Source organism: Littorina saxatilis, linkage group LG17, assembly GCF_037325665.1.
Source record: "Littorina saxatilis isolate snail1 linkage group LG17, US_GU_Lsax_2.0, whole genome shotgun sequence".
NCBI lineage: Eukaryota > Metazoa > Mollusca > Gastropoda > Littorinimorpha > Littorinidae > Littorina > Littorina saxatilis.
In genome coordinates this window covers 16463738-16482515 of record NC_090261.1, presented here as the reverse complement: position 1 = coordinate 16482515, position 18778 = coordinate 16463738, and the positions used below count along the sequence as shown (strand labels likewise).

At 44.9% G+C, this 18778-nt stretch overlaps 1 protein-coding gene across 1 annotated transcript in view; it reads right to left on the bottom strand.

Moving 5' to 3' along the window:
* Positions 1-18432, bottom strand: part of LOC138953555 (neuroglobin-like) — a 225877-nt gene extending 207445 nt beyond the window's left edge. The window contains exon 1 of the mRNA XM_070325399.1: positions 16684-18432. Within this exon, the coding sequence (XP_070181500.1) occupies positions 16684-16946 (263 nt within the window). The 5' untranslated portion in view covers positions 16947-18432. The remainder of the gene's footprint in view (positions 1-16683) is intronic.
* Positions 18433-18778: the final 346 nt, after the last annotated feature.

The window sequence follows — 18778 nt, the reverse complement described above, 5'->3', positions numbered from 1 at the left end:
ACCGATTAGCACCGCTTGACTGCACATGTTTGCTTAACCTGACGCTGCTCTGTTTCTCCACATCACTGAAATGTTTGACGACAAACAGAAAGAAAGACGTGATGGTGAGGACATAACTTGGTTATGGAGGTGGAGATAGTGAGAGAGTGAGAGAGGGGAGGGAGGAGGGAGGGAGGGAGAGGGAGAGAAACAAGTCGCGTAAGGCGAAAATACAACATTTAGTCAAGCTCAGTCGAACTCACAGAATCAAACTGAACGGGCGCACTGCATTTTTTCCGCAAGACCGTATACTCGTAGCATCATCTGTCCACCGCTTGTTCTGAGCGTATTTTTAATCCAAACATATCATATCTATATTTTTTTGGAATCAGGAACCGACAAGGAATAAGATGAAATTGTTTTTAAATCGATTTCGGTAATTTAATTTTAATCATAATTTTTATATTTTTAATTTTCAAAGCTTGTTTTTAATCCGAATATAACATATGTATATGTTTTTGGAATCAGCAAATAATGACAAATAAGATGAAATTGTTTTTGGATCGTTTTATAAACAAAATAATTTTAATTACAATGTTCAGATTTTTAATGACCAAAATTATCAATTAATTTTTTAGCCTCCAAGCTGAAATGCAATACCAAAGTCCGGCCTTCGTCGAAGATTGCTTGGCCAAAATTTCAATCAATTTAATTAAAAAATGAGGTTGTGACAGTGCCACCTCAACTTTTACAAAAAGCCGGATATGACGTCATCAAAGACATTTATCGAAAAAATGAAGAACTTTCTGGGGATATCATGCCCAGAAACTCTCATGTAAAATTTCATAAAGATCGGTTCAGTAGTTTACTCTGAATCGCTCTACACACACACACACACACACACACACACACAGACACACACACACACACACACACACACACACACACACACACACACACACACACACACACACACACACACACACACACACACACACACACACACACATACACCACGACCCTCGTTTCGATTCTACCTCTATGTTAAAACATTCAGTCAAAACTTGACTAAATGTAAACAAGTCGCGTAAGGCGAAAATACAACATTTAGTCAAGTAGCTGTCGAACTCACAGAATGAAACTGAACGCAATGCAACGCAGCAAGACCGTATACTCGTAGCATCGTCAGTCCACCGCTCATGGCAAAGGCAGTGAAATTGACAAGAAGAGCGGGGTAGTAGTTGCGCTGAGAAGGATAGCACGCTTTTCTGTACCTCTCTTCGTTTTAACTTTCTGAGCGTGTTTTCAATCCAAACATATCTTCTTCTTCTTCTTCTTCTGCGTTCGATGTTGATGGCCGTGCTAAATCCTCAGACCAGTGGCTGCCAGGAAGTCCGCAGTCTTGCGCAGTTCGTCGGCAGGACCCCAGAGTTTGGCTCCAACACTGGTCTCTTCTTGCCAGAACTTCAGGCGTATTGTCTCTAGATGGGGGCAGTTCTGGAGAATGTGCTCCGGAGTTTGCTCTTCCGAGCCACATTCACAGTGGGCGTCATCCGCAAGGCCCAGTCTCTTGAGGTGTTTCTTCAGTCCACAGTGCCCTGTCCTTAGACGGAAAATGGTGGTTTACTTCTCCGGTCTAGTTTGTTGATGGGGTCTTCCTGTGGGTTGTAGTCTCCGTTTCTCTTTTTCCAGTTTTCTTTCTTCTTCCGTTGTAGAAGAGTCTTGGCTTCTTTGTACGAGGTGGAGTTGTGTGGTTGGGGAAGTCTCGCACCTCCTTTTGCCAGCCTGTCCGCTTCTTCATTGCCGGCAATGCCGACATGAGCCGGTATCCACTGGAGCACCACCTTGTTGTGTTGAGACAGGGTGCTGAGGCAGTTGTCGAGTTGCCTGGTGGGGAGGTCAGTGGGGCCAGACAGAAGGGACTGGAGGACGGTGAGGAGGACGATGTTTTGCCGACTGCGGTCTTCCCCTGCTGCGTGCTCTGCTGCAGTGATGAGGGCGTGGAGCTCGGCCCTGTAGTTCGAGCTCAGGTCACCAGCTGGGACGGAGAGGGAGGTGGTGGTCCCGTATCATATCTATATGTTTTTGGAATCAGGAACCGACAAGGAATAAGATGAAAGTGTTTTTAAATTGATTTCGAAAATTTAATTTTGATCATAATTTTTATATTTTTAATTTTCAGAGCTTGTTTTTAATCCAAATATAACATATTTATATGTTTTTGGAATGAGAAAATGATGGAGAATAAGCTGAACGTAAATTTGGATCGTTTTATAAAAACAATAACTTTTTTTACAATTTTCAGATTTTTAATGACCAAAGTCATTAATTAATTTTTAAGCCACCAAGCTGAAATGCAATACCGAAGTCCGGGCTTCGTCGGAGATTACTTGACCAAAATTTCAACCAATTTGGTTGAAAAATGAGAGCGTGACAGTGCCGCCTCAACTTTCACGAAAAGCCGGATATGACGTCATCAAAGACATTTATCAAAAAAATGAAAAAAAAATCTGAGGATATCATACCCAGGAACTCTCATGTCAAATTTCATAAAGATCGGTCCAGTAGTTTAGTCTGAATCGCTCTACACACACAGACAGACAGACAGACAGACAGACAGACAGACAGACAGACAGACAGACACACATACACCACGACCCTCGTCTCGATTCCCCCCTCTATGTTAAAACATTTAGTCAAAACTTGACTAAATGTAACAAGTCGCGTAAGGCGAAATTACTACATTTAGTCAAGCTGTGGAACTCACAGAATGAAACTGAACGTAGTCCGCCGCTAGTGCAAAAGGCAGTGAAAGTGACGAGCCTGTTTGGCGCGGTAGCGATTGCGCTGTGCTTCATAGCACGCTTTACTGTACCTCTCTTCGTTTTAACTTTCTGAGCGTGTTTTTAATCCAAACATATCATATCTATATGTTTTTGGAATCAGGAACCGACAAGAAATAAGATGAAATAGTTTTTAAAACGATTTCGAAAATTTAATTTTGATCATAATTTTTATATTTTTAATTTTCAGAGCTTGTTTTTAATCCAAATATAACATATGTTTATGTTTTTGGAATCAGAAAATGACGAAGAATAAGATGAAATTGTTTTTGGATCGTTTAATAAAAACAAAAATTTTAATTACAAGTTTCCGATTTTTAATGACCAAACTCACTCATTAGTTTTTAAGCCACCAAGCTTAAATGCAATACCAAACCCCGGGCTTCGTCGAAGATTGCTTTGCCAAAATTTCAATCAATTTGATTGAAAAATGAGGGTGTGACAGTGCCGTCTCAACTTTTACAAAAAGCCGGATATGACGTCATCAAAGGTATTTATCGAAAAAATGAAAAAATTGTCCGGGGATATCATACCCAGGAACTCTAATGCCAAATTTCATAAAGATCGGCCCAGTAGTTTAGTCTGAATCGCTCTACACACACAAACAGACAGACAGACAGACACACACACATACACCACAACCCTCGTCTCGAGTCCCCCCTCTATGTTAAAACATTTAGTCAAAACTAAGAGAGAAAGAGAGAGAGAGAGAGAGAGAGAGAGAGAGAGAGAGAGAGAGAGAGAAAGAGAAAGAGAAAGAGAGATGGAAAAAAGAGAGAGAGAGATAGAGAGAAAGAGAGAGAGAGAGAGATAGAGAGAGAGAGAGAGAGAGAGAGAGAGAGAGAGAGAGAGAGAGAGAGAGAGAGAGAGAGAGAGAGAGAGAGAGAGAGAGAGAGAGAGAGAGAGAGAGAGAGAGGGAACAGGCAAACAAGACATGCAGACAGAGAATACTGTTTTTATTATCGCCGCATACAGAACTGTTAGACGGATAATATGGGAAAAGAAGATATAGAGAAAGTGAGTCAGAGGGATACTGAGCCAGTTAGGAGGCAGCGACCACCGGCCAGTGAAGCTGGCCATCAACTTGCAGTACAGGCCACAGAACAGTACAACGTTTCCAAGATGGAACTACAAGAAGGCAGACTGGAACATATTTGCGAGCCTCACAGACCTCTACACTAGGGGCCTGAAGACAGACGACCTGAACATCAACCGGGTCACCAGGAACTTCAACCAGGCCATCATGAAAGCAGCTTCAGAAACAATCCCACGGGGCGCACGCAAGAACTACAGGCCCTACTGGACGGAAGAGCTTCAGGAGCTTGAGGATGAAGTCAGCAGTATCAGAGAAGAAGTAGAGGAGAACCCCTCTGTTGACAACAACATCACCCTGAAAGCAGCCACTGCCATGTACAGGAGAGCCTACCTCCAAACAGCAAGATCAAGCTGGAGGGAGAAGACGGAGAAGCTGAACCTAGAAAGGGACGGCAACAAGCTGTGGAAGCTGACGAAAGCCATGAACGGCGAAGACACAAGAGCAGCGACAATCACCATCTCGCAGGGCCAAGAGTTGCTGACAGGAAGAAAGGCTGCCAACCTTTTCATTGACAACTACGAGAAAGTCAGCAACATGGCTGTACCAGAAGAAAGAAGAGTAGAGATACAGGAGGAGAGAAGAACCTCCAATGAGCATCAGCCAGAGGAACACATGAACAAGCCGTTCAACCATCAGGAGCTGGCAGATGCCATGAAAGCCTTGCATGAAAGAAAGTCGCCAGGGCCAGACAAGATCACCAACGAGATGCTTCTACATTTAGGCACAAGGGCAAAAACACAGCTACTGAAGCTCTACAACAACAGCTGGAAGACTGGCCATGTCCCGCAAGTCTGGCGAGAAGCTGATATGGTCCCGATCCACAAGAAGGGCAAAGACCGAGCGAAGGTGGACTCATACAGACCCATCAGCCTCACTAGCTGCGTGGGCAAACTCATGGAACGGCTGATCAACACCAGGCTCACTTGGCATCTGGAGAAGAACAACACCTTTTCTCCAGAACAGGCCGGCTTCAGGCAACATCGCTCGACCGAGGACCAGGTGGCATACATCGCCCAGAAGATCGAAGATGGCTACCAGGACAAGAAACACACCCTGACGATCTGGATTGACATGGAGAAGGCCTTTGACAAGGTCTGGAAGGAAGGGCTGAAGCTGAAACTCCAGAAGAGTGGCGTGGCCGGATGTATGTTCCAGTGGATTTGCCAGTACTTGAACAACAGGAAAGCAAAAGTCCATGTAAGCGGGCAGTACAGCCGGAAGAAGACGCTGAAAGACGGAGTCCCACAGGGTGGAGTCCTCAGCCCCACCTTGTTCCTAGTCTTCATCAACGACATCGTCAAGGACCTCCCTCGAAATGTCCATGGAGCCATCTACGCGGACGATCTTGCACTCTGGTGCTCGGAATAGCACATCACAACAGCAAACTACAGGATGCAAGAGGCGCTGAAAGTGCTTGAGGACTGGACAAAGAAGTGGCTCGTCAACATCAACACCAGGAAGACCACTTACACGATCTTTAGTCTGTCCCCGAAAGAACTGAAGGCCAACCTCAAGCTCTGCGAACAGACGCTGCAGGCTGACAACACCCCCACGTACCTTGGCGTAACCTTTGACAGGCGACTCACCTGGAAACAGCAGACAGAGAAAGTCGAAGCCAGAGCCAAGCTAAGGTTAGCACTAATGAAAAAGCTAACTGGCACAACGTGGGGCGCAGATGCAGCAATCCCCAAGAAGATGTACGTGGGCAGCGTCAGACCAGTACTTGAGTACGGAGTGACGGCATGGGGCACAGCAGCCAAGTCAAAATTTGACAGAGTCAGCAAGGTGCAGAACCAGGCGGCCAGAATCATCACTGGCGCCATGCGGTCAACCCCTATCCAAGAGCTGGAAAACATCATCGCCCTTGAGCCCATGGAAGACAGAAGGGACACCAAACTCCTCACCCAGGCAGCTAAATTCAAACGACTGCCAACTCACCCCATGAAAGACAGACTGTGCCAACCAACAAAAGGAAGACTGAAGAGAGGAAGCTTCATCTACCAGACGAGGGTGTTGGAAAGGAGACACCAAGATATCCTGGACCAACAACCCAAAGATATCCCCCAATACCTTGAAAACCCAAGCTGGGGTGATGAAGGAAAACCCCAGATACGCTGCAGTATTCCTGGCGTTGGCAAGAAAGACTCCCAGAGCTGTGCTGAACTGAAGTCTCTCACCATTGAACACATCCACAACTCCTACCCCCAACGCCAATGGACTCATGTATACACTGACGGATCTGCCGACCAGGCTGTCAGAAGTGGTGGTGCCGGAATCTACATAAAGTACCCAAGAGGTCGAGAAGAAGAACACATCTCCCTCGCTACCGGCCTCTACTCCAACAACTTCAAGGCTCAAGCAGTAGCGCTCCAGACAGGTGCAGCCCACATTGAGCACAGTCCACTCTCCTCCAACAACGTTGTGTTCTTCAGCGACGCAAAGTCAGTCCTGCAGGCCTTAGACACTGCCAGAGACAAAGAACTGAATGACCTGTCATCCGCCTTGACCTCCCTGTGCAGAGCCCACACAGTCGTGCTGCAATGGGTCCCCTCTCACTGCAACATACTAGGCAACGAAGCCGCAGATACTCTGGCAAAGGAGGGCACTACGAAGGACCAGAATGACAGATCAACCACCTTCAAAGAAGCCAAGACCATCATCAAGGCCAAGCAACACAAAAAGTGTTTGCAGCACCACCCACACTACAACAAAAACGACGCCTTTCATCTGCTCACAAGGTCTGAGCAGGTCCTCATATTCAGGCTGCGGACAGGCCACAACCGAATGAACCACCACCTTTTCACCAAGTTCAGAATTGGCCAGTCAGACCAGTGCCCTTGTCAAACAGGCAGCATGACAACGGAACACCTGCTGCAGACTTGCCCACTACACGATGGCCTCAGGAGCCAGATCTGGGCGGAGGCGACCACGGTGCAAGGGAAGCTCAATGGCAGTCTGGACGACCTACAGCGCACGGCAACATTTGCGCGGGGAACCGGCGTTTCCATCTGAGTGATCGACAAGAAGAAGAAGAAGAAGTCTTTTTTCTTTTTGTCCGTATGTCTATCTGTCCTCTCTCTCTCTCTCTCTCTCTCTCTCTCTCTCTCTCTCTCTCTCTCTCTCTCTCTCTCTCTCTCTCTCTCTCTCTCTCTCTCTCTCTCTCTCTCTCTCTATTTCTCTCTTTCTCTCTCTCTTTCTCTCGCGACCACGGTGCAAGGGAAGCTCAATGGCAGTCTGGACGACCTACAGCGCACGGCAACATTTGCGCGGGGAACCGGCGTTTCCATCTGAGTGATCGACAAGAAGAAGAAGAAGAAGTCTTTTTTCTTTTTGTCCGTATGTCTATCTGTCCTCTCTCTCTCTCTCTCTCTCTCTCTCTCTCTCTCTCTCTCTCTCTCTCTCTCTCTCTCTCTCTCTCTTTCTCTCTTTCTCTCTCTCTCTCTCTCTCCTCTCTCTCTCTCTCTCTCTCTCTCTCGCTCTCTCGCTCGCTCGCTCGCTTGCTGTTGCGCTGTAAGCAAGATAACTTGCCTTTCGGTCAGAATACTTTCATTCCTGACAGAGTGTTTCATCTCCTATTGGGATTTTCAGATCCTAAAGGGCAATAAAAAAAAAACAGATCTCCATTTCCATTTCCATTACTTTATTGTCCCATCGCTGGGAAATTCGGGTTGCTTCCTCCCAGTGGAAAGCTAGCAGCAACGGAGTCGCGCTACCCAGGTGTCTGCGTGTTTAGGTGTATTCAGCCACCTGCACTTATGGCAGAATGACCAAGGTCTTTTACGTGCCATTGTGATGACACGGGGGTGGGACATGGCTTCCGTCTCTGGGTCTGCACATAAAGTTGACCCGTGTCCGTCCCGGCCCGAATTCGAACCTGCGACATTTCGATCACAAGTCCAGTGCTCTACCAACTGAGCTACCGGGCCCCCCTAGATAATATCACTGCAGAACATGTGTAAACTATGAAAGAAACCCAATACAAAACGAGGAGGAAATATGAAAGGACAAGAACGACTGGCTTTCTCCGTATGTGTCGAAAACTACCATGTTATCTGTTGATCAAAATAGTGAGCCATTATTGCTTTTGATACATAGCATTTTCAGTTAAGAGGCTTACGATGATATGTGAGTCCAAAATTAAGTTTGCAGCAACGGCATGCATAATTTACAGGATTAATCATGTTTATGCTTTAAGTTGTCGTTTAAAACTGCCCATAGCGCTTCTTGTCCTCTTCCTTGTCCTTTCAAACACATCATTTTGATGGACGTTGATATTCAAATCCTAAACGCCGATTGTGTTGCGATTGGATCGTGGCACGCAATGCACTATGCGAACAGTGTGAGCTGTGGGATTTGATATGAATCTGGAGACCAATAAAATGATGCACTTCCTTCACTGTCTGAAAACGCAGCGCACTCAGAAATTCGCAGTTGACAAATGTATGCATTAGCCGTGCGTAATCCAATAATACAAACTGTTATGAGAATCACCGAATGTGTCCTTTTCTAAACAGCGCATGCTCTCGGTGCAAAATGTCGTCATTTCCGCCTAGGATGCCCAGTTACTTCATGGAGAAAATGACGACGAACTTGAATTCTCTGTGGACACCGAAAACATTAGATAAACAGCGCTTTAGGAGAATAGTCGCTGAATGGGCCCTTCTCCCAACAGCGCATGCTCTGCAAAATTACGTCATTTCCGCCCAGGAAGCCACGTTTAAATTGAATTCTCTGTGGACACGAAAACCATTTTATAAAGAGTGTCTGCATTGCGCTCGGTGGGTATTGTGCATAGGGTGTTGGACCACCAGCAAGGAAACTCCTAGCTTTATGGGATTTCACGCGGAGTAAGATGGGTAGTTACCCACGCATGCTCTAGGTGAAATTTAATAAAGCAGGCTGAATCGAATTGCAACACTCATTTATTTTTTGGAAAGACCAATGATACACTTCCAAACATCTCTGTCTCTCTCTTGTCTCTCTGTCACTCTATCTCTCTCTCGCACACACACACACACACACACACACACACACACACACACACACACACACACACACACACAGGAGCACGTACGCACTCATGTAACCTGTTGCCACGTGTCTTCTACCTTTCTGAAACGTAAAACCAGCCCCTTGATTTACAATTAACCGCATTTTTCATAAAAACAAACTTTGGTTCAAAATCAACTCGACTGCAACGAAATAAGTCAATTTGCACCTGCAGAGTGTCACGACATGAGGTTCTGTCAGTTACATCAGTCTAAATAAAGGTTACCTTTCTGAAAAACAAGTACCAGACAGGCACAATTATTTCCCAGCGGAATCAGCCTGTGTGGTATTCTGCTCTAAAGTGCTGGTGTCTGTAATACGCGCGCTAGGGTAAATGTGTCATAATAGATCAAATGCTGCGCTTTTCTTCATTTTCGTCTCTCCAGTGGGAAGCATAAACCGATATACGCTGACTTTATTTCTGTGCTAAAACTTTGTCGTAGTTCTATTGAAAAAAATGGTATAATAGTTCGTATGTTTGAGTGGGTTTTTTTTCCTTGTGATAAAGTTGTGTAATGTTTCGGTGCGCATGGTGTCCATGTATGCCAACACTACGTGTGACTTATTTTCACAAAGTATGAGCCGACGTATTAGTAGCTAAAATCCCCTAAACACACACACACACACACACACACACACACACACACACACACACACACACACACACACACACTATATATATATATCTCTCTCAACTACACACACACATCATAGTCTAAAAGGATGTAAACACAAGTCATTACTGCTTGCATCAATGATGAAAAACAAAAACCCTGAGCCCGCGCCACTGAACAGTCATACAAAACCCATTGCCTTCATATTGTGAGGCTGCCAAACAATAGCACTCAAATTAAAATTCAAAAGAGGTTGTCCAAATGCAACAGCCCTCCTATGTCAGTATCATGCAGGTTTAAAACGGATTGAATTCGCACCGTTTTGGTCACCAGCTCATACTGCCAATTCAACAAGCGATAACTCTTTGTAACTGTCAAGCGTAAGTTTTGCGGGTGAGTGCATGGACCTGTTGCTCTCTGCAAATCAGCAAAACAATATGTGCTTTCTCGTGCTAGCAATTATACACATTATCACAGATGTCCATGCTTCTATTTGTGCAACGAGCATCCTTCTATCCTTCTCTGTCTCTGTCTCTGCCTCCTGGCTCTCACAAATTAACCATACAGAAAAAACGCTACTCTCGCAACTCCAATGCCAGACGTCCACTGACGCACTATGGACGCACATCAGTTAGTACTGCTCTTCCGCTTGATGGACAATACAGCGACAGGCGAAGAATGAAACTGCACTGGGCAAGGGTCAGTGACAAAGTAAAGCTCAGAGGAAAACTAAGAAATGTTGTCCGTGCAGTTTTTTTCATGGGTGAATCAGAAGAGAAAGACACAACTTCGAATGAGAAATAGAATAATAACAAAACAAAAAAGGTTTTGGGATTTGAGAAATGGAAGCACATGGCCGTGTATATGAGATTTGTTTCCCCGTGCAGTTTTGTCACGGGTGAATTAGAAACAGTAAATGAGAATGACCGTGTGTGTGTGTTTGTGTGTGTGTGTGTGTGTGTGTGCATGTGTGTGTGTGTGTGTGTGTGCGCGCATGTGTGTGTGTGTGTGTGTGTGTGTGTGTGTATGAACCTGTACGAGTGCATGCTTGTGCTTTTTGTGTATGTCTGTCTGTCTACTCATTTGTGTGCGAGGTTTATACAGCGCGTTAAGTGCGAGTTTGTCTATTTGTGCATTGGTGTAAGTTACTTTGTGAATGTTCGCATGATGGAAAGACGCCTTTTCAAATAAGATATGAATGTAACAATTCAACCTGCCAAACAAGCAATCGATTTAAATCATCCGAGATCCCTTCTCCGAGGGCTGTCATCCTAATGCAATCAGTTCACACCGCCCCCACCCCCAGCAAGACCGGTCAATACCCCGACCCTCTAAACCTGTCAATGTAAATCCTCTCTGTTTTCACCCCCCGTGCCACCACCCACCTATGGAAAGCCGTTTGGCTCATAACCATTACACGCGTAATAAAAAATAAATACACGCGTAATAAATGATTAATACGCGTGTAATAAATGATTAATGCGCGTGTAATTTATCTTTTTTCTTATGCTATGGAATAGCATAATGATTAAATACACGTGTAATAAATATTTCATACGCGTGTAAGAAATGATTATTACGCGTGTATTAATTATTTCTTACACGCGCATGAAATATTTATTACGCGTGTATTAAATATTTTTTACACGCGCATGAAATGATTATTACGCGTGTATTAATTATTTCTTACACGCGCATAAAATATTTATTACGCGTGTATTAAATATTTCTTACACGCGCATGAAATATTTATTACGCGTGTATTTAATCATTTCGTACACGTGTATGACATTTTTATTCCACGTGCATTTAATCATTTCTTACACGCGTATAAACTATTTCCTGCATGTGTATTTAATCATTTCTTACACGTGCATGAAATATTTATTACACGCGTATTTAATCATTTCTTACACGCGCATGAAATAGTTATTACACGCGTATTTAATCATTTCTTACACGCGTAAAAAATGATTATTACACGCGCATTAATCATTTATTACACGCGTATTAATCATTTATTACGCGTGTATTTATTTTTTATTACGCGTGTAATGGTTATGAGCCAAACGGCTTTCCATACCCACCACAAACCCACGCACGCACTCACACATACGCAAACACGCACAGACATACACACAAGCGCGCGCGCGCGTGCTCACACATGCAAGCACGCACACTCACATATTATGCACACACACACTCCCCCCTCCTCGTCTTCTTCTCCCTCCCCCTCCTCTACCAAGTCCTTACTCGACTCATTTTGCTCTTTCCGTTCTTCCTCCCTCTCAGTTTCCTCCCTCTCCCCCCCCCCAAGAACGTTGATGAATGAGCATGGCGGTGAAGAAGACGGATGAAGAAGACAACCAACAGATATGGATGGCATCGAACCACGTGCCCCCCTCGTAAAGAAAGCCAGGTCCAGCGCCTGACGCCCGCTATAGGACCCAGTCTGTCATCCTCAAACAAAGGGTGGTACCAATGTGTGACGGGGCGGGAGATTACAGGGTGGATGAACAAGAGCGGGAGGGGGGGGGGGGGTTGTCAGATTCTCATCGAGGTCTAGCACCTTGAAGAATCATCAGTTCGAATGCAGGCGTTTGGTCTGCTGTCACGGACCCTGTCTTTGGCGGTTGGTTTGTCAGTCTCCCATCAGTCTGTCGGTCTGCATGTCTCTGTCTCTCTCTCTGTCTCGGTCTCTGTCTGTCTGTCTGTCTGTCTGTCTGTCTGTCTGTCTCTCTCTCTCTCTCTCTCTCTCTCTCTCTCCCCCCCCACCCCCCCCCCCCCCCCCATGTGTCAAAAGAGCGCCTGTTATACAACACCAGAATCAATAATTCGCCAATTTCTTGTTACGGTGTGATTGTTCAGGTTGCATTATACCACTATAGAATATTAGCTGATTGATGTCAAACAAAGTTGTTTTCCTCAAATTAGCGAAAACACACTGATTGGCAATAAAAGTGTCAGGCAAAGTGCAAAAGCAACTGCCTGTGTAGAACACAAAAATACATGTAGTAACATTTCTTCTTCTGGGAAAACGATCATAACAATCGTCGGCGTTCAGCGCAAGGCAACAGACCGTCAACAATGAGACGAGATCTCTTTTTTCCTTCTTTCGTGCACGGGTTGATAAGGGTATTTTTACACCCCCGGTATAGGGGTGTGTATAGGTTTCGCTCGATGTGTTTGTTTGTTTGTTTGTTTGTTTGTTTGTGTTCGCATATAGATCTCAAGAATGAACGGACCGATCGTCACCAAACTTGGTGAACAGGTTCTATACATTCCTGAGACGGTCCTTACAAAAATTGGGACCAGTCAAACACACGGTTAGGGAGTTATTGGTGGATTAAAATTATACAAGGACTTATAGAGGGACATCTTCATGGTCAAAGGGAAATAACCATTCTCACTCAGTCACTGCCACCAACTGAGAAGGTTATTTCCCTTTGACGGGGGTGTTTTTCCTACCTCGTAGGAATTTCTTGTTAATAGTGTAGTCTGCAGTCAGCGCGGACTAGGGTATCGGTCAACTCGAATAAAAAAAAAACTCAGAATGAAAAGAATACAGCACATCTTATGCAAGACTGAAACGGTAGCTTTAAAATCTAGTGAAACAAAATAGCTTTTTTACCTCTTTTTCTGTGTTTGTTGTCGAGTTTGGCCTTAGCTGCTGACAGCTTGACAACGTCTTATGTTGAATTTACGCAAGGGCGGGTCCAGGATCTTAAGGAAGGGGGGCCACACCCAAACTTTTTTGCACAAACTTGAAGGCGCGAAGCGCCCGAACATGTTAGGGGGGTCCGGGGGCATGCAAAATGCAACCAAGGAAGCAAAATGCTGCAATCTAGGGCCACCTGAGCTCAGAAACTACTGTCATTTAATCATTTAATCATCTCTCTCTCTCTCTCTCTCTCTCTCTCTCTCTCTCTCTCTCTCGGTGGTCTGCCCTTACCACCAGAGAAGGACGCAAATTTCGGAGCTCCGCAACATTTGATAAGTATCTTCTCCTAAGCTACTATTGCCGACCAAAAATGTCACAAACGGGACTGCCACATCGCCTGGAACAGTTCCTGATCAACTTAGTGGACGAAGTTGGGCTATCTTCTTGGAAAATCCAGGGGGAAGGTGACTGCACAACGGTTGTGTTGAGGTTTGCTGGGCCGCCATCAGACCAAGCCAACACAGCTCACTACAGGAAGAAAAGCAGGTCACAAGTAAAGCGTGATGAAACAAGAAGAAAGAACTTCGTGCAACGCAAAGCAGCTGAAGCGGAACAGAACACAGCGTCATCGGTAGAGGCCCCTGTCAACAATAGCCGTGCTTCTTCCATCCAGCACGTGCAGGATGTGCAAACCAGTGTCACTCACGCACCTGCCCACTGTGACACTGCAAGCTCAACCACGTGCGAGAATGTCAACCCTTGGGTGTGTAGTGCTGTGACGTCACAGACAGCAGACGACGGAACCACTACAGCTGAACTGGCAGCAACGGACCGTGAGTTTGAACCAGATGATATCTACGACTTAGCCTCACACTGCTCAAAGAACGTGCGACTTAGAGAGAAACTGTTAAACAGAAAGAGGAACCGCACTCTCACAAAAGTAGTGTGCGAAAGAAAAGGTGGAAAGAAGACGCTGTTTGCAAGGGGAGACGACTACGTCCTGACATACGACTGCGAAACAGCACAGACAACGTCATTCCGAGAAGAGGAGGAAACGCCCCCGTGTGTCCGGCGTCTGCCCCAAGTCGACCGCAACGTCTTTAGAGAAGAAATCGACCATCTCACTACTGACCTTCATGTCGTGTCTACACTGGTACAGTGCTACCTCCGTGCCATGCCAGACTGACTGTTGTCGCTAAACTACAGGGCACACATATTTCATGTGTGTTTGTGACAAACCGCGATCGATATGGAACAATACCGCGATCGATATGGAACAATACCGCGATCGATATGGAACAATACCGCGATCGATATGGAACAATACCGTGTTCGAAACGGAAAAGTTATTTCCCGACTTGGATTACAAGTTGGATGCTTCGGACCGAATCACGATGCATTGTTTTTGTGTAACCAATATGTACACTGATGTTCGTGGATCGTTCGATTACCCAACCCCCCAGCACCCTTTTGCTATAAACAATATGAGTTTTCGCAAATAAACATTCTGATTCTGATTCTCTCTCTCTCTCTCTCTCTCTCTCTCTCTCTCTCTTTTTTTTTCCCTTCGCCCCCCCCCCCCCCCCTAAATCCGCCACTGTTACGGGTCATAATTTTGTACCGTTTCAAACCAGTCATGTTACATGTAACAATCAAATCTGAAATAACATGTCTTGCATGTCTAGCTTGGACGAATGTGATAAATAGAGAATACTACATGGCTTGCTGTGTCGTACCAGATTTACACGAGTTTTTTTTTTTAATATTGAACTGCGAGCAAAAACGAGCTGTTCACTATTTGAACAAGAAGAGCAAACGCTCGATCGAGTCACTTTCGCAGTTCTGAATATTATATGAGGCATCAGATGGACAGGAAGAAATTGCTATTCACAACACAATGAGTCACGTTCACATAAAATTTGAGCCCGGTCACTTTTATAGTTTCCGAGAAAAGCCCAACGTTAAGTTGTGTGTTGCCGAACAGAAAAGGCTAGTTATCTCCCTTGTTTTTCTGATAACGTTCGTAAAAGGCTACAGATGTAAATACTTTGATGTAAAGAATAATCCTACAAAGTTTCAATCACATCCGATGAACTTTGTCAAAGATATAAAATGTCTAATTTTTCCTTTGACGCTGACCTGTGACCTTGAAAAAGGTCAAAGGTCAACGAAACCATCGTTAAAGTGTAGAGGTCATTGGAGGTCACGACTAAACAAAATATGAGCCCGATCGCTTTGATAGTTTCCGAGAAAAGTCCAACGTTAAGGTGGTGTCTACGGACGGCCGGCCGGACGGCCGGCCGGACAGACTAACACTGACCGATTACATAGAGTCACTTTTTCTCAAGTGACTCAAAAAGCAACGAGTGTAAATCTGGTACGACACAGCAAGCCATGTAGTATTCTGTTTATCCTACATACTGTACTTACGTGTATTTTACTGAAAATGTCTTGCAGTCGAGGCAGCTAAATTGAAGACGCTTGTTTTGGAACCTCGATCTCTTCTAAAGCCTCGTGCAATCTATTACGTCAAAGCAAAGAAACGTCACTCAGAAAGTGTGGCGTGACGTGTTAGTTCTAAAGATTCATTGAGGGTAATTAGCGAGCGCAATTTTTGTTTCTATAATCACGTTTGTCTCGGTGACTTTGGCATCATAAGCAGTGGAAAAACAGGTCCCTGCCAGACTTGCTTGACATGACCTCATTTACATGATATACACACGTGTGATTTGAACGATTATTATCTCACGGGTGTCTCTCTCACGTATGTAGGATAAATACATAAATAAGTATAGGTATTAGACTAAAGTTGACCGACTCAAAAAAGAACGCATCGAACTTCTCTCCCCGCGTAAGTGTTACAAGCATGCTTTTTCTTCCATCAACACATCCGAATATTGGATTTAAAGTACCTGTCCAATGCAGAAGAAATGTATAAACTGTGCTGTAAATATGCAAGTGATCTGAATAATGAAAAGATGTGTCGCAAGCAGACACGGGAGAACGCCAGTTAACTAAACAAAATTCCGCCGGAAATACACAATAAAATGTATAGAATTCAAGAAGCCATCATGGACCCGTCAGAGAGAGAAGTGAAGTGAACCAATCAACCAATCAAATCAGCTAACCAACCAACCAACCATCCAAGCAACAGACCAAGAAACAACCACACATCTTACAAAACAAACCTGACACAAACATTGCACGACACCCAAAGCTGACAGTCAAATAAGCATCCACTTACAAAGGCACACAAAGAAGGTCACACACAGACACACAAATACGCAAGAATTAGATCGACCAACGAATATAAACAACCCGGTCTGACATTCCGTTCAGACAATCCAGACAGACGAAGCAAACCATCAACCACAAAAAGGAGAGAGAGAAACAAGAAAACACACACACACACACACACACACACACACACAACTCCCTTACCTTATAAACATCTCCACGCCAGTCTCGGATATGTTCCTCTTGATGGCTCGCCAAGACTGTATCAGCCGGAAGCACTGACGCACGCTCAAGGGGAGACGATCGTCCACCACGACGTTGGAGAAGTTAGCTACCTTGTTTTGCGGCCCGTTCTTGGTGTTGTTGACGTCGTTCTCCGCGGTGGCGGTGGCGGTGGCGGAGGAGACTCCATCCTCAGGGCCCTGTCCGCAGTACTGCTTCAGGGGCTTGTCTCGGATACACCCCATGGCGGGAATGCTCAGAGACTGACCCAGGGTGACGGTTTGATGCTCGGCTGTCTCTAGCGTCCTGAGCAGATGTTGATCGGGTTAAGCCTTTGCTAGTTTGAGTTCTTTGATTTTGCCTCTTTGGGGATTTGAATCCTTGAATCCTTGAATATTTGAATCCTTGAATCGAAGAAAGCAAAGAGGTCCTTTTACACAATGTTGAAACAAAAGCGAAGAGTCTCCGGTTCCCCTTGAGATTGACTGTCACTGATTATCGATTGTTTCTTGAAGGTGGTACTTCTCGGCTGTGATGTCAAGCCTTTTACTTAGAGTGTATTGTTTAAATCGTACAGACCAACCAAACAAGCGTCGTTAATGGAAGGACACACTCTCACTCATATCTGCCGGTGATACCTACACTGAAGTGAAAGTCTTTCAAAAAGAAATGGTGCCGTTAGAGGAAAATCTTAGTAAACGTTCTCTTTAAAGTTCTCTATTATTGCTTTAGGTCAGGGGTTATTCTGTGTCTTGTTGATATTACCTTCTCTTGGGTATGGATACCTCTCTCACACAACATGCGAAGAAAGCCTTTATATAACAGACGACAGCTGGTATAGCCTATTGTCAGCAGTTCGTTGTCACTTATTATTGGTTGTTCTTTCTTTGGAGTTATCTTGATGTTGCAAGATATACAGAGCTTGACACAAACTTGGCCTCAGTCTCACAAGGTCGCCTCGCGGTTACATTGGCAATACTTATGATGAACTGTTCCACCATGAACCGCAACGCTAAGGCACGAACTCGTGATTCTGCCACACACAAGTCGCGGTCGTTTTTCGTTTAAAATAGCTATTTGATACTTCATGCAACGTACCACAACGATAGAACAAAACGTTGAAACTATACAGCACTCAATCTCTTCATCAACAGAAACCCGTTACTTCTGTGTGTATCTGCAACGAAGCTTTCGTCTAATTTCTGAGTTGTGGATAGGAATGAGAATGTTAACTGAATTAATTGTGTCTATCTTTCAACACACGCCGGTCCGAGTTGAAAGCGTCAGACCACCAGCGCACAGAAGAGCAAATCACTGGTTGCACACATGAAGACCTCCCCCGTTCCTGCAGGCCACAATGTACGTCCCTAACCGTTTCATTCACGTATGCTGCAGTGACTGGATCTCCCTCGTTCAGCTTACGTTGTGGTGGTCACACCCCGCCATCGACCACGTTCAGGGGATGTGTGGATGGTCCAGTTTGCTTGCGGATCAGAATAATAGCCCGTGGGTATCTCTACGTGGAACATCAGAGACACTGAGTCACTGGGCTCTTTCTCTGCGTGTGCGAGTGTATTTTGGAAATGGTCTGAAGCAATGTTACAGATTGCTCGAGAAATAACCCCCACGCCCTCGCGGGAATATAAAACGTGATAGTGATATGTGAACTGATGTCTTTAGTGATGAGAACTGGACAATCCCTGAGCCTCAAAATGTTATACAATACTGACACGTGCATGCAAACACAAGGGGAAACTTTTTTTCGAAGTGTCTAAACTTCTACACGCATTTCCTCGTTGGAAAACTCTGAACTGCAAGATCACTTATAACGTTTGAAACTCCTCAGAAAAATAATCCATGAAGTCATGCGCTCTCATACTTTGCTCAAGAATTTAATCACATCAGCGACGAAAACGTCAGAAAGGTGTCTGAATTGCTAGAGACTCTGCCCTGGCAATACGAACAGAATTCTACACACTCGCAAAAGTCCACACATTGATACACATACACAGTTACACATTGGTGTCTGACACGGCAAACAAATGTATGAGTTTTAAATCCGTTACTCGGGTTGAAA